Source organism: Quercus suber, unplaced genomic scaffold, assembly GCF_002906115.3.
Source record: "Quercus suber isolate HL8 unplaced genomic scaffold, Cork oak 2.0 scaffold_2, whole genome shotgun sequence".
NCBI lineage: Eukaryota > Viridiplantae > Streptophyta > Magnoliopsida > Fagales > Fagaceae > Quercus > Quercus suber.
This window is the reverse complement of record NW_027069469.1, coordinates 4098697-4111402: the sequence shown is the minus strand read 5'-3', so window position 1 is coordinate 4111402 and position 12706 is coordinate 4098697. Positions and strand designations below refer to the sequence as shown.

Sequence of the window (12706 nt, the reverse complement as noted above, 5' to 3'; positions counted from 1 at the left end):
TGGGTGAGAAAGTCACATGTTGCGGCTACTGTTTAATAAACAGTAGCCGCAACAGTGTTACTACAGTAAAACTTTGTCTGGAAAAGCTGGGACGCGTGAAAAAAAAAAAAAAAAAAAAGGGCTGAAAATGTAAACGTGCAACGCCAACGCTCCAACCAAACGGTCTCTTAGTATGAGTTCCAAATGTCAAAATTGCGTCAATGCCGGAAACTTCTATAGGTACTTTGGAGTAGGAATGGGATTCACATTTCATAGGAGTGTCACCTACTGAGTGGAAAGTTAATTAACATCAGGAGACAAAAATGGGCACAGGACAATGTAAAAATGTTATAGATACATGTTTTTCTATAAGATCTTAATACTTTTGGTCAAGTATTTTGGAGAGTTCAAAAATCATATGTTGTAAATATATACCTTAAATTATATTAAAGATGCTAACAAACAAATTAGTTGCAACCTCCAACAACGACAAACAATAAAACTTTAATTCCAAAAATTGGGAGTCTAATTATATAAATTATCAACATTTTAATTGGATTTTTGGCCATGGCCATAAATTTTTTTTCCTGTCATTCTATCATATTCACAAGGACCAAATTGTAATACTCTCACATTCTTAAATTAGAATCCATTTATTTTTACTAATGTTATTAGGTTTTTCTTTGCTTCTTTTTGTTACATTGACTTAAATCAAAGCTCGTATTAAAAAAAAAAAAAAAAAGAAACTTAAATCAAAGCATTCTTTTCTCACTCAATTATTAATAGCTCTCATTTACTCATGACCAAATAATCTCAAATCACTTTTCCTTATTCTTGCATTAATAAGGCACTCCTATATTTAAACAAATTTCGTTATTTTTAGCGACACTATGTGACAAAACATAATTGGACTCCTAAACTTGTCAATGTGTCTCCAAATAAATTGAAACTTGTCAATGTTACCTCATTACCTAATAGGGCACACAAAAATGCTGGCATGGTGCCCACACAAAAGGAGAGAGAAACCATATATGACTGATTTATAAACCTTTGTTACTTCATATAAATACAAGAAACATAAAACAAGGTTCTTGACTAATAAACCATGGAAAAGAAAAACGTATGTAGTAAGGAAACAAATTTTTTCTTTTTTAATGCATATACATGCACAAGAAACAAAATTGAGTGATTACTTGATCTATAAAAGTTCACACCCTAGCTATCTTCACAAGGACCACAACTGGTTTGATGAATATGTTTGTCTGTAGCAAACCAGAAAGAGTTTGTATATGAAACACTAAACACGCCTACCGAAGTAAATGCCGGATGGGTTGAGTCATGAGTGTGTGAAATAACCACATGTTGCTGGAGAGAGAGAGAGAGAGAGAGAGAGAGAGAGAGAGAGAGAGAGAGAGAGAGAGAGAGAGAGAGAGAATGTTCCTATCTCTCTCTCTCTTGGGAGACAACTTGCAAGTCTAGGAGTGTTTGGTTTTTAATTTTTAAACAACATTACATGTATTTTTATATACTTTTTCATTCATACGTAGCTTCACACATATTTTCAAATAATAAAACATATATACCAACCACCCCTAATCTTTGACTTTGGCTTTGATTTTTTCACTTCTTGGTCTGCAAGGGGGTAATTTCTGACTTTACACTTATACTTAAGTGTGTATTTGGTCTTACAGCTCACGTTTTTAGGTACAGTTTTAAAATCTCTTTCCTTTTTTTATATTATTTTTTTAATAATTTTTTCTCAATTTTTTAAAGTATAAATATACTTTAATATCTATATTTTTTCAAAAAATTAAATTAATTTTTCTTAAATAAACACAGATGTGCATTTAACAACCCCGATATAAGCTTTCTTTTAATTTAAATTATCTATTATTTATAAGTTTATTTATTTCAAAATAATCTTATTTTCTATTTTTTTTTCTCTTCTATTGTCAAATTTTACCTCAAGTTTTGAAGCCATGGGTAATATTAGGAAACAACCTTATTTTTTATTTTTTATTTATTTTTAAATTGGTAGCTCATGCCATATTGTGATTATGATTAGTACATAACTTTTATATATTTCACTACTAATAATATTTTGAATCTTTATATGTTATATTATATTTATAATATAAATTTACAACTTTTGTAAATATATATAATATTTGCCACACTTTTTGTGTATATGTTAATTACCTAAATTTACGTTGTATACAGAGAATTTGCCAACTATTTTTTTCACTTATCAATTATGACAGGTCACAAACAGATAGCGTGTGAAAATTGTGAAAAAGTCACTGAAAAATATTATGTTCCCGAACCTCACATTCACCTCCTCTCTCTCTCTCTCTCAATATTTATATATCACTCTGGTCGTTAAGGACCAAACCATCACATCTTTGTTCTTCTTATCCATTCTTTTCAACCATGGCAGACCCATACTCCAATTTCTTCACAAGATCAAGGTTCAACTTCATGCCTACCCATTCTCACTATTCTTCTTTCCCTTCTTACTCAAACCCAATTTTGAATTCCTATCCTCCTCAATATTCCAACTCAAACTATATCCTTAACAACAAACCTTCCATTCAATATTGCCAACCCTCTAATATTCCATCAACATCATCACCTTCGTCACCTCCTCTCAAAGAAGCTCTTCCTTTAATAAACAACCTAAGCCCTACTAGACAAGAGGAACATGAGTCCTCAAGTACTAGTGCAATGGAAGAGGAAGAGGACAAAAACATGAACAAAGATGATGGTGATGAGACTGTTACTGTAGCCCTACACATAGGCCTTCCGAGCACTAATACAGATCTGGGGTACTCTAGGCTGATTTCTACTCCTTCAGATGTGACAGTTAAAGATGGAGTGAGAGAGGTTTCATGGTACCCTTTGGGTACACTCAACAAGGGTCAGTATTGGATTCCAACCCCTTCTCAGATTCTCATCGGTCCTACTCAGTTCTCATGTCCTATTTGCTTCAAGACCTTCAACAGATACAATAATCTCCAGGTATCACTAATGCAAAATTAATTTTTTTGATAATAAATTATACATTCGTGTATATATACAACTGTTTTAAGATTTTAGTATTTTTTTTTCTCAAGTATAATTATACTTTTACTCAGTTCAATTTTTAAGCTTGATAGATCAACAAGTTCTTCCAAACGAGCATTGAAGTATATATACACATACACTAAAAGGTTTTCTGCATGGTTTTTGCTTGAACAAGGCTATGTCTCATTAGACTCAACTGGGTATAGTTTTCTTTGTTTCATTAATTTGACCATTCAAGAAAATGTTACTTGAGCTCTTTGTACTTCGAAGATTGTGCTGCCGCCAGTTGTAAGTTTGTTGAAATTACAGTAACTACTAACAAGATTTATGGTGCTTCAGAAGTTCTGATGATCTTCATCAATATACTGTGCTCACATTCTGAACCATCCAGTCTGATGCTCTTCATCAATATACTGTGCTCACAGTGAAATTTTTTCAAAGACATCTATTATGTGCATTGAATCTGAACACTCCAACCTATAAAGGATAATTGGAATAGTAGAAGTAATAAATAATGTCTGGATTTCTCTAAATAGTACAAAGATATTTTTCTCTCACGGACATACTAACATGTTGTGTGAGACTTGGATGCAGATAGTTTACTGTTTGTCAATGGAAGGGTTGCTGACTTTGACATGGAGTACTTTTTTAGTGGCAAATTATTAGACTTTTTATCTTTATCTGTTCCCTGCTTTAAACAAGACTGTCAACGTCATATATGGTTTTGGTTGTCTCCTCTCGATTCTCTCTTAACTGGCCTGTGTTTTGAGTTTTAACTTTTCAGTAACCCTGCAAATATACTTGTGTAAAAGAATGATTTCGATTTTCTATACTATATAATATATATCACTGGTTAATTTGTGGTTTTCGTGACCTCTGTTCAAATTTTTTTTTTGGTAAAGACTGATTATATTAAGAACAAACTAAGTACCAGCCACAAGGGCTGTAGAGTTACATGTTTTCATGAACTCTATTTGCATAACTAATAAGTGGATTTCTCACTTTCGCAAATCCATATAGCATTTTTTTTTTAAAGATACATATAGCCTGTTTAAGTTTAGGGGAGTTCGGATATTAATTGTAGTCCCTAATGTTTTATACTTTTATTTTTATTTTATCCCTTACTTGTGTATAATAAAAACTCAACAACTTTTGGATTCATTATATTTAATAAGGATTATAATATTCAATCTCTTAAATGAATCTGTACTAGGTTACTATAAATGATTTTATTTTAGATTATGAAAAAAAAAATATTTTATTTTATTTTAAGTACTATAGATTTAGGGTTTCCCACAAGAGAAATATAAATGGCATCTAGGGTTTCTAATGCATTTTTGGTTTCTTAAAAAAAAAAAAATCCCATTAGTTGTACCAACACCGACACTAACATAGACCTTAAACCTCAACACAACTAAGCCTGTATAGGCCCAACACACCTCCAACCATATAATTGAAGCCCATCAATCATCAGATTAAACAATAAATATAAGTTAGTAAGTCAGCTCACAACATATGCATCGACAGTATTGCCCTCACACTTCCTCCAATTGAATATTTCAATTCTCTCTTATTTTATTTAGAGGTAAAAAAATGCGGTATTTAGAAATCAAATAAATGTCACGTGTTTTAAATTTGACTTAAAAAAAAAAAGAAGAAGGTGGAATATGACTCAATTGAAATGGATCCTGCTTTTTTCACAATGTGTTGTTACTTAGGGGTGTACGTATTTTCATTGTGGGGTAAAATTGGGGTCTCATTTTGTGTAATAAATAATAACTCTTCTATACAATAAAAATATGCAGCATATCTTTCACAAAATGTGAAAACTCATATGCATGATACAAAAGATACTTTATGATATTGAAATTTTGAAAGTGCAAGTAGTTTCCTTTTTTTAGAATGCTCATATTGTCTATGCAATTTATGCTTGTAATCTTAAGCCCTCTCTCTCTCTCTCTCTCTCTCTCTCTCTCTCTCTCAATATGCGTTTTGCTTGGCACTGCAGATGCATATGTGGGGACATGGATCTCAATACAGAAAAGGACCTGACTCTCTAAAGGGAGCTCAACCAACAGCCATGCTAAGACTCCCATGCTATTGCTGTGCACCAGGATGCAAGCACAATATTGAGCACCCAAGAGCAAAGCCTCTCAAAGATTTTAGAACCCTCCAAACACATTACAAGAGAAAGCATGGGACTAAACCTTTCCTGTGCAGGAAATGTGGCAAGGCATTTGCAGTGAAAGGTGATTGGAGAACTCATGAGAAGAACTGTGGCAAAATTTGGTATTGCATTTGTGGGTCTGACTTTAAGCATAAAAGGTCTCTAAAAGACCACATTAAGGCCTTTGGCAATGGTCATGGAGCTTTTGGTATTGATTGCTTTCAAGAAGTGGATGACCCTACATCCGATATTGAACATGATGGTGATTCCTCAATGCCAAATGAGTGAAAATAGTGAGTACTTTATATTATTTTTTTAATAATTTTTTCTCAATTTTTTAAAGTATAAATATACTTTAATATCTATATTTTTTCAAAAAATTAAATTAATTTTTCTTAAATAAACACAGATGTGCATTTAACAACCCCGATATAAGCTTTCTTTTAATTTAAATTATCTATTATTTATAAGTTTATTTATTTCAAAATAATCTTATTTTCTATTTTTTTTTCTCTTCTATTGTCAAATTTTACCTCAAGTTTTGAAGCCATGGGTAATATTAGGAAACAACCTTATTTTTTATTTTTTATTTATTTTTAAATTGGTAGCTCATGCCATATTGTGATTATGATTAGTACATAACTTTTATATATTTCACTACTAATAATATTTTGAATCTTTATATGTTATATTATATTTATAATATAAATTTACAACTTTTGTAAATATATATAATATTTGCCACACTTTTTGTGTATATGTTAATTACCTAAATTTACGTTGTATACAGAGAATTTGCCAACTATTTTTTTCACTTATCAATTATGACAGGTCACAAACAGATAGCGTGTGAAAATTGTGAAAAAGTCACTGAAAAATATTATGTTCCCGAACCTCACATTCACCTCCTCTCTCTCTCTCTCTCAATATTTATATATCACTCTGGTCGTTAAGGACCAAACCATCACATCTTTGTTCTTCTTATCCATTCTTTTCAACCATGGCAGACCCATATTCCAATTTCTTCACAAGATCAAGGTTCAACTTCATGCCTACCCATTCTCACTATTCTTCTTTCCCTTCTTACTCAAACCCAATTTTGAATTCCTATCCTCCTCAATATTCCAACTCAAACTATATCCTTAACAACAAACCTTCCATTCAATATTGCCAACCCTCTAATATTCCATCAACATCATCACCTTCGTCACCTCCTCTCAAAGAAGCTCTTCCTTTAATAAACAACCTAAGCCCTACTAGACAAGAGGAACATGAGTCCTCAAGTACTAGTGCAATGGAAGAGGAAGAGGACAAAAACATGAACAAAGATGATGGTGATGAGACTGTTACTGTAGCCCTACACATAGGCCTTCCGAGCACTAATACAGATCTGGGGTACTCTAGGCTGATTTCTACTCCTTCAGATGTGACAGTTAAAGATGGAGTGAGAGAGGTTTCATGGTACCCTTTGGGTACACTCAACAAGGGTCAGTATTGGATTCCAACCCCTTCTCAGATTCTCATCGGTCCTACTCAGTTCTCATGTCCTATTTGCTTCAAGACCTTCAACAGATACAATAATCTCCAGGTATCACTAATGCAAAATTAATTTTTTTGATAATAAATTATACATTCGTGTATATATACAACTGTTTTAAGATTTTAGTATTTTTTTTTCTCAAGTATAATTATACTTTTACTCAGTTCAATTTTTAAGCTTGATAGATCAACAAGTTCTTCCAAACGAGCATTGAAGTATATATACACATACACTAAAAGGTTTTCTGCATGGTTTTTGCTTGAACAAGGCTATGTCTCATTAGACTCAACTGGGTATAGTTTTCTTTGTTTCATTAATTTGACCATTCAAGAAAATGTTACTTGAGCTCTTTGTACTTCGAAGATTGTGCTGCCGCCAGTTGTAAGTTTGTTGAAATTACAGTAACTACTAACAAGATTTATGGTGCTTCAGAAGTTCTGATGATCTTCATCAATATACTGTGCTCACATTCTGAACCATCCAGTCTGATGCTCTTCATCAATATACTGTGCTCACAGTGAAATTTTTTCAAAGACATCTATTATGTGCATTGAATCTGAACACTCCAACCTATAAAGGATAATTGGAATAGTAGAAGTAATAAATAATGTCTGGATTTCTCTAAATAGTACAAAGATATTTTTCTCTCACGGACATACTAACATGTTGTGTGAGACTTGGATGCAGATAGTTTACTGTTTGTCAATGGAAGGGTTGCTGACTTTGACATGGAGTACTTTTTTAGTGGCAAATTATTAGACTTTTTATCTTTATCTGTTCCCTGCTTTAAACAAGACTGTCAACGTCATATATGGTTTTGGTTGTCTCCTCTCGATTCTCTCTTAACTGGCCTGTGTTTTGAGTTTTAACTTTTCAGTAACCCTGCAAATATACTTGTGTAAAAGAATGATTTCGATTTTCTATACTATATAATATATATCACTGGTTAATTTGTGGTTTTCGTGACCTCTGTTCAAATTTTTTTTTTGGTAAAGACTGATTATATTAAGAACAAACTAAGTACCAGCCACAAGGGCTGTAGAGTTACATGTTTTCATGAACTCTATTTGCATAACTAATAAGTGGATTTCTCACTTTCGCAAATCCATATAGCATTTTTTTTTTAAAGATACATATAGCCTGTTTAAGTTTAGGGGAGTTCGGATATTAATTGTAGTCCCTAATGTTTTATACTTTTATTTTTATTTTATCCCTTACTTGTGTATAATAAAAACTCAACAACTTTTGGATTCATTATATTTAATAAGGATTATAATATTCAATCTCTTAAATGAATCTGTACTAGGTTACTATAAATGATTTTATTTTATTTTATTTTAGATTATGAAAAAAAAAATATTTTATTTTATTTTAAGTACTATAGATTTAGGGTTTCCCACAAGAGAAATATAAATGGCATCTAGGGTTTCTAATGCATTTTTGGTTTCTTAAAAAAAAAAAAATCCCATTAGTTGTACCAACACCGACACTAACATAGACCTTAAACCTCAACACAACTAAGCCTGTATAGGCCCAACACACCTCCAACCATATAATTGAAGCCCATCAATCATCAGATTAAACAATAAATATAAGTTAGTAAGTCAGCTCACAACATATGCATCGACAGTATTGCCCTCACACTTCCTCCAATTGAATATTTCAATTCTCTCTTATTTTATTTAGAGGTAAAAAAATGCGGTATTTAGAAATCAAATAAATGTCACGTGTTTTAAATTTGACTTAAAAAAAAGAAGAAGGTGGAATATGACTCAATTGAAATGGATCCTGCTTTTTTCACAATGTGTTGTTACTTAGGGGTGTACGTATTTTCATTGTGGGGTAAAATTGGGGTCTCATTTTGTGTAATAAATAATAACTCTTCTATACAATAAAAATATGCAGCATATCTTTCACAAAATGTGAAAACTCGTTTGCATGATACAAAAGATACTTTATGATATTGAAATTTTGAAAGTGCAAGTAGTTTCCTTTTTTTAGAATACTCATATTGTCTATGCAATTTATGCTTGTAATCTTGAGCCCTCTCTCTCTTTCTCTCTCTCTCACTCAATATGCGTTTTGCTTGGCACTGCAGATGCATATGTGGGGACATGGATCTCAATATAGAAAAGGACCTGACTCTCTAAAGGGAGCTCAACCAACAGCCATGCTAAGACTCCCATGCTATTGCTGTGCACCAGGATGCAAGCACAATATTGAGCACCCAAGAGCAAAGCCTCTCAAAGATTTTAGAACCCTCCAAACACATTACAAGAGAAAGCATGGGACTAAACCTTTCCTGTGCAGGAAATGTGGCAAGGCATTTGCAGTGAAAGGTGATTGGAGAACTCATGAGAAGAACTGTGGCAAAATTTGGTATTGCATTTGTGGGTCTGACTTTAAGCATAAAAGGTCTCTAAAAGACCACATTAAGGCCTTTGGCAATGGTCATGGAGCTTTTGGTATTGATTGCTTTCAAGAAGTGGATGACCCTACATCCGATATTGAACATGATGGTGATTCCTCAATGCCAAATGAGTGAAAATAGTGAGTACTCTAGGTAAATTTTCTCATCACTTGAGCCGACATATATAGCTTCACTTATGGTAGATATATGATAAAGTTGTTTTATGCCTTTGTTTCATTTTTTTTTTGGTTACCTTTTGCACCTAATGGTACCTACCTTCGCTTACAGATTACAATATAATTCAACCCGTTTTTAAGGATTAATAAAGAAGCGTAAGACTTGTAACAGGTGCCAACATAGGGGCCGTGTAAATATTCCATCAGTGATATAAAAATACTATGGGCGATGTTAGAAATATTTCAAATATTTAATGTATGAATTAGTTTCTCAAATACAAATTAACAAGATAATTAAGAAATTGTTTCTAATTTTTATTATTATTATATATATTATGTTGTTCATATGGCATCAATTACATTAATTTACAGGTTCTTATATTTACTTTAATTTTTTATTTATATAAGGAAGAGGTGTATTGTCTTTTGACTAAACTATTCAATTTCCTATCAATGAGACATCTCGAAAACCCTTGGACCAATCATAGCGGATTGGACCTAAAATCTCTAGTTTTTGATCAAGTCCCAAACCTCCGTGTTTCCAAATGATATATTTGACTCGTCATTGTACTAATTAATTAAAGTATTCTTAAATCAATGTGTGGTCAAATATCTTAATTGTTTCGTAAAAAAAAGAAGTTGTTGAGACTTAAGAAAACCATATTTCCTAGTCTTTTCGATATCAACATATAACATTTGTACCATACTTTAATCAAATATACAAATTCTCCACTTTTCCATGCATCACTGCACTCGTCTATCATGCCTCGTTTTCTTCATTGAAATGTAAAGATATATTTTTTCTTTTAAGTCTGTATGAAAAAAGAAATTATTATTACAATAATAATGAGATGATAAACGTAGATATTAAATTTTTTTTTCCCTTCTACCCTAATAATCACCACTTAGTTTATGAAGGATAATAAACTAGACATTTTTAAAAATGTGGCTCTCCTTCACAAGTAATTATACTTGTGAAGTGACCGTTGCAGTAAGAGTGCGTGGTGGTCAAATTTTATATTTAATATTTTATATACAAACACAAACACAATCATGATAAATACCTATATTAATAATTTCATTTAAAAATTTCATATAAAAAGTAAAAACATGAGTAATGTTACAAACACAAACTATTTTACAAACTTTTGATGTAGTACATTTTTACTAATTCTAATATGAGCCCATCACTAACATCATATTTTTACTTATAATAACTATTTGAAAAATGCTAAAACCACATTAACAGTTTGTAAAAATGTTGTAAAACAGTTTGTGTCTATAGCATTACTTTAAAAATATTATGATAAAAAATATTTATTAATAACTACCATAATTATCGAATTTCATATTTAATACTTTTTTATATGAATATTTAATATTTTATATATATAAAAAATCATAATAAATATTTATTAATAACTACTATAATGATCAAATTTCATATTAAGACAAAAAGAAATTACGAAACTTTCTTATACATTCACATTACACTTGTTACTGACTAGTAAAATAAAATTATAAGGGTACACCTTGGTACACTGAATAAGAATTATAACTAGTGTAAGGATAAGGGCCCAAGAATTGTATATTGGGCCTTAGGCTTTAGCCGAGGACGTCGGTATATTCGAGAAGAGATGAATAGTTTTGAGGGCTTTCAGTTCATGGGCCCCACGAGTAAAGAAGTGAATGGTGGTTCGAGAAGCAATTACTCCTAGACCATGACAAATATAGCTTAGATACATGTTCCACAGACAAGAATGATCTCTATAGAAGCTCCAGTGTGAGGAGTGTGCCTTATAAACACGCAAGAAGGAAGGGAACCCAGAAATATATAAGGAAAGGTTGCTACCTTTACATTAAATGCACTGCAATAACTTTTATGGCTGCATTTATGTGGAGAAGACCTCTGAACAGTATTTCCTTGGTCACCACAACTCACAAAAAGCCAGAAGGGGTGTCTGATGGGACAGATACTCAAGTGGTGGCCTGGATCAGTCTCCACGGATTTATCTGAGGACATTACTTCTTTAATAAACATCTGTTATCATTTTTTCTTCATCATAAAAATCTATTGGATCGTTGCTTAAATCACTAAAGCCCAGTTCTTCAACCCACACACTACAAATTTATTGCTTTGGGCCATTTGGGCTTAGGTTCGTGCTTTATTTGGGCTAGGAGTTCAATTTGGGTCCATACAATTGGCGCCGTCTGTGGGAAGAATTTGCGTGATAGTGAGTGCAGCGGTTAATGATGGTAGGTTTAGGTCCGCACCAGGCGAAATCCATAGCATCCCAACGTGAAAACCCCCTCACCAACAATGAACGTAAAGAAGATCGAGAAGGCAGTGTGCACACTATGCGTACAAGCAAAAGTCATACTCAAGTTAGAAGTCACGTCTCTCAAGACTAGCCTAACAGAGCCATGCAGTTGGAAATTGATCGGTTAAAGAGGGAACTATGCCATGCATGACAAAGGCGGACCCCCTCTAACTCTAATGTTTCTTTTAACGATGGAAATGACGTCAGTTACAGGCGAAAGTCTCGAACCCCGCCCAGTGAGCCTTTCTTCTACGAAGAGGAACGCCATCACGAACGGAGGATCAAAAGCTCGCCTCATAAAGGCGTGGAAAACAGCGCTATGAGTAAGGCCTTGGACCAAATTTCCAAGTCACCCTTCACGTGTAAGATCGAGGGGGCTAAACTTCCTCGACAATTCACCCAACCTACTTTCACCGTGTACAACGGTAGAATAGACCCCGTGGAGCATGTGAGCCATTTCAATCAAAGAATGACTGTTCATTCCAAAGATGAAGCCTTGATGTGCAAGGTTTTTCCATCTAGCCTAGGGCTCGTTGCGATGAGATGGTTCGACAGCCTAAAGGCAGATTCTATAAGCTCCTTTAGGGAGCTTACCCAAGCATTTTGTTTCCGCTTCGTCACCTGCAGTAGGGTTCTTCAGCCTTTGGCTTCCCTACTGTCGCTAAGCATACGAGAATGAGAGATGCTGAAAGCATATTTGGATAGATACTGGGAGATGTTCAACGAAATAGATGGTGACTTCAATGAGGTGGCCATCAGTACCTTCAAGCTCGGCCTCCTGGCTGAGTATAGTCTGAGGAAATCTCTGACAGGCAAGCCTGTCACCAGCATACGCCAACTCATAGATTGGATTGATAAGTACAAAAGAGTCGAGGAAGACCAACAGCAGGGAAAAGGAAAGGAGAAGGTTATCCCTTAAGAGATGAGGGATTTCAGGTCAGCCTAACACAATAACAACTGGCCACGGAGAGATTTTATTGGGAACTCAGGATCTGCTAGTCCTCAGGCGGTTAATTCTATGTTTCGAGAGCCAGTACATCAAGTTCTGGA

The 12706-nt window shown here is 33.4% G+C and overlaps 2 protein-coding genes across 3 annotated transcripts; both read left to right on the top strand.

Annotated features, from left to right (window-relative positions):
• The first annotated feature begins 2315 nt into the window (after window positions 1-2315).
• LOC136063436 (zinc finger protein WIP2-like) lies at window positions 2316-5508 on the top strand. The gene is made up of 2 exons (XM_065763837.1): window positions 2316-2997; window positions 5051-5508. Exons 1-2 carry the CDS (start codon window positions 2410-2412, stop codon window positions 5495-5497), a joined length of 1035 nt encoding a protein of 344 aa, XP_065619909.1. The 5' UTR covers window positions 2316-2409; the 3' UTR covers window positions 5498-5508.
• Window positions 5509-6118: 610 nt separating this feature from the next.
• On the top strand, window positions 6119-9576 carry LOC111986391 (zinc finger protein WIP2). Of its 2 annotated transcripts, XM_065763799.1 has the most exons (3): window positions 6119-6797; window positions 8848-9312; window positions 9448-9576. In XM_065763799.1, exons 1-2 carry the CDS (start codon window positions 6210-6212, stop codon window positions 9292-9294), a joined length of 1035 nt encoding a protein of 344 aa, XP_065619871.1. In that variant the 5' UTR covers window positions 6119-6209; the 3' UTR covers window positions 9295-9312; window positions 9448-9576. The 2 variants fall into 2 exon arrangements, with proteins under 2 accessions (XP_065619871.1, XP_023873786.1); XM_024018018.2 differs by having other exon boundaries at window positions 6120-6797; window positions 8848-9576.
• Window positions 9577-12706: the final 3130 nt, after the last annotated feature.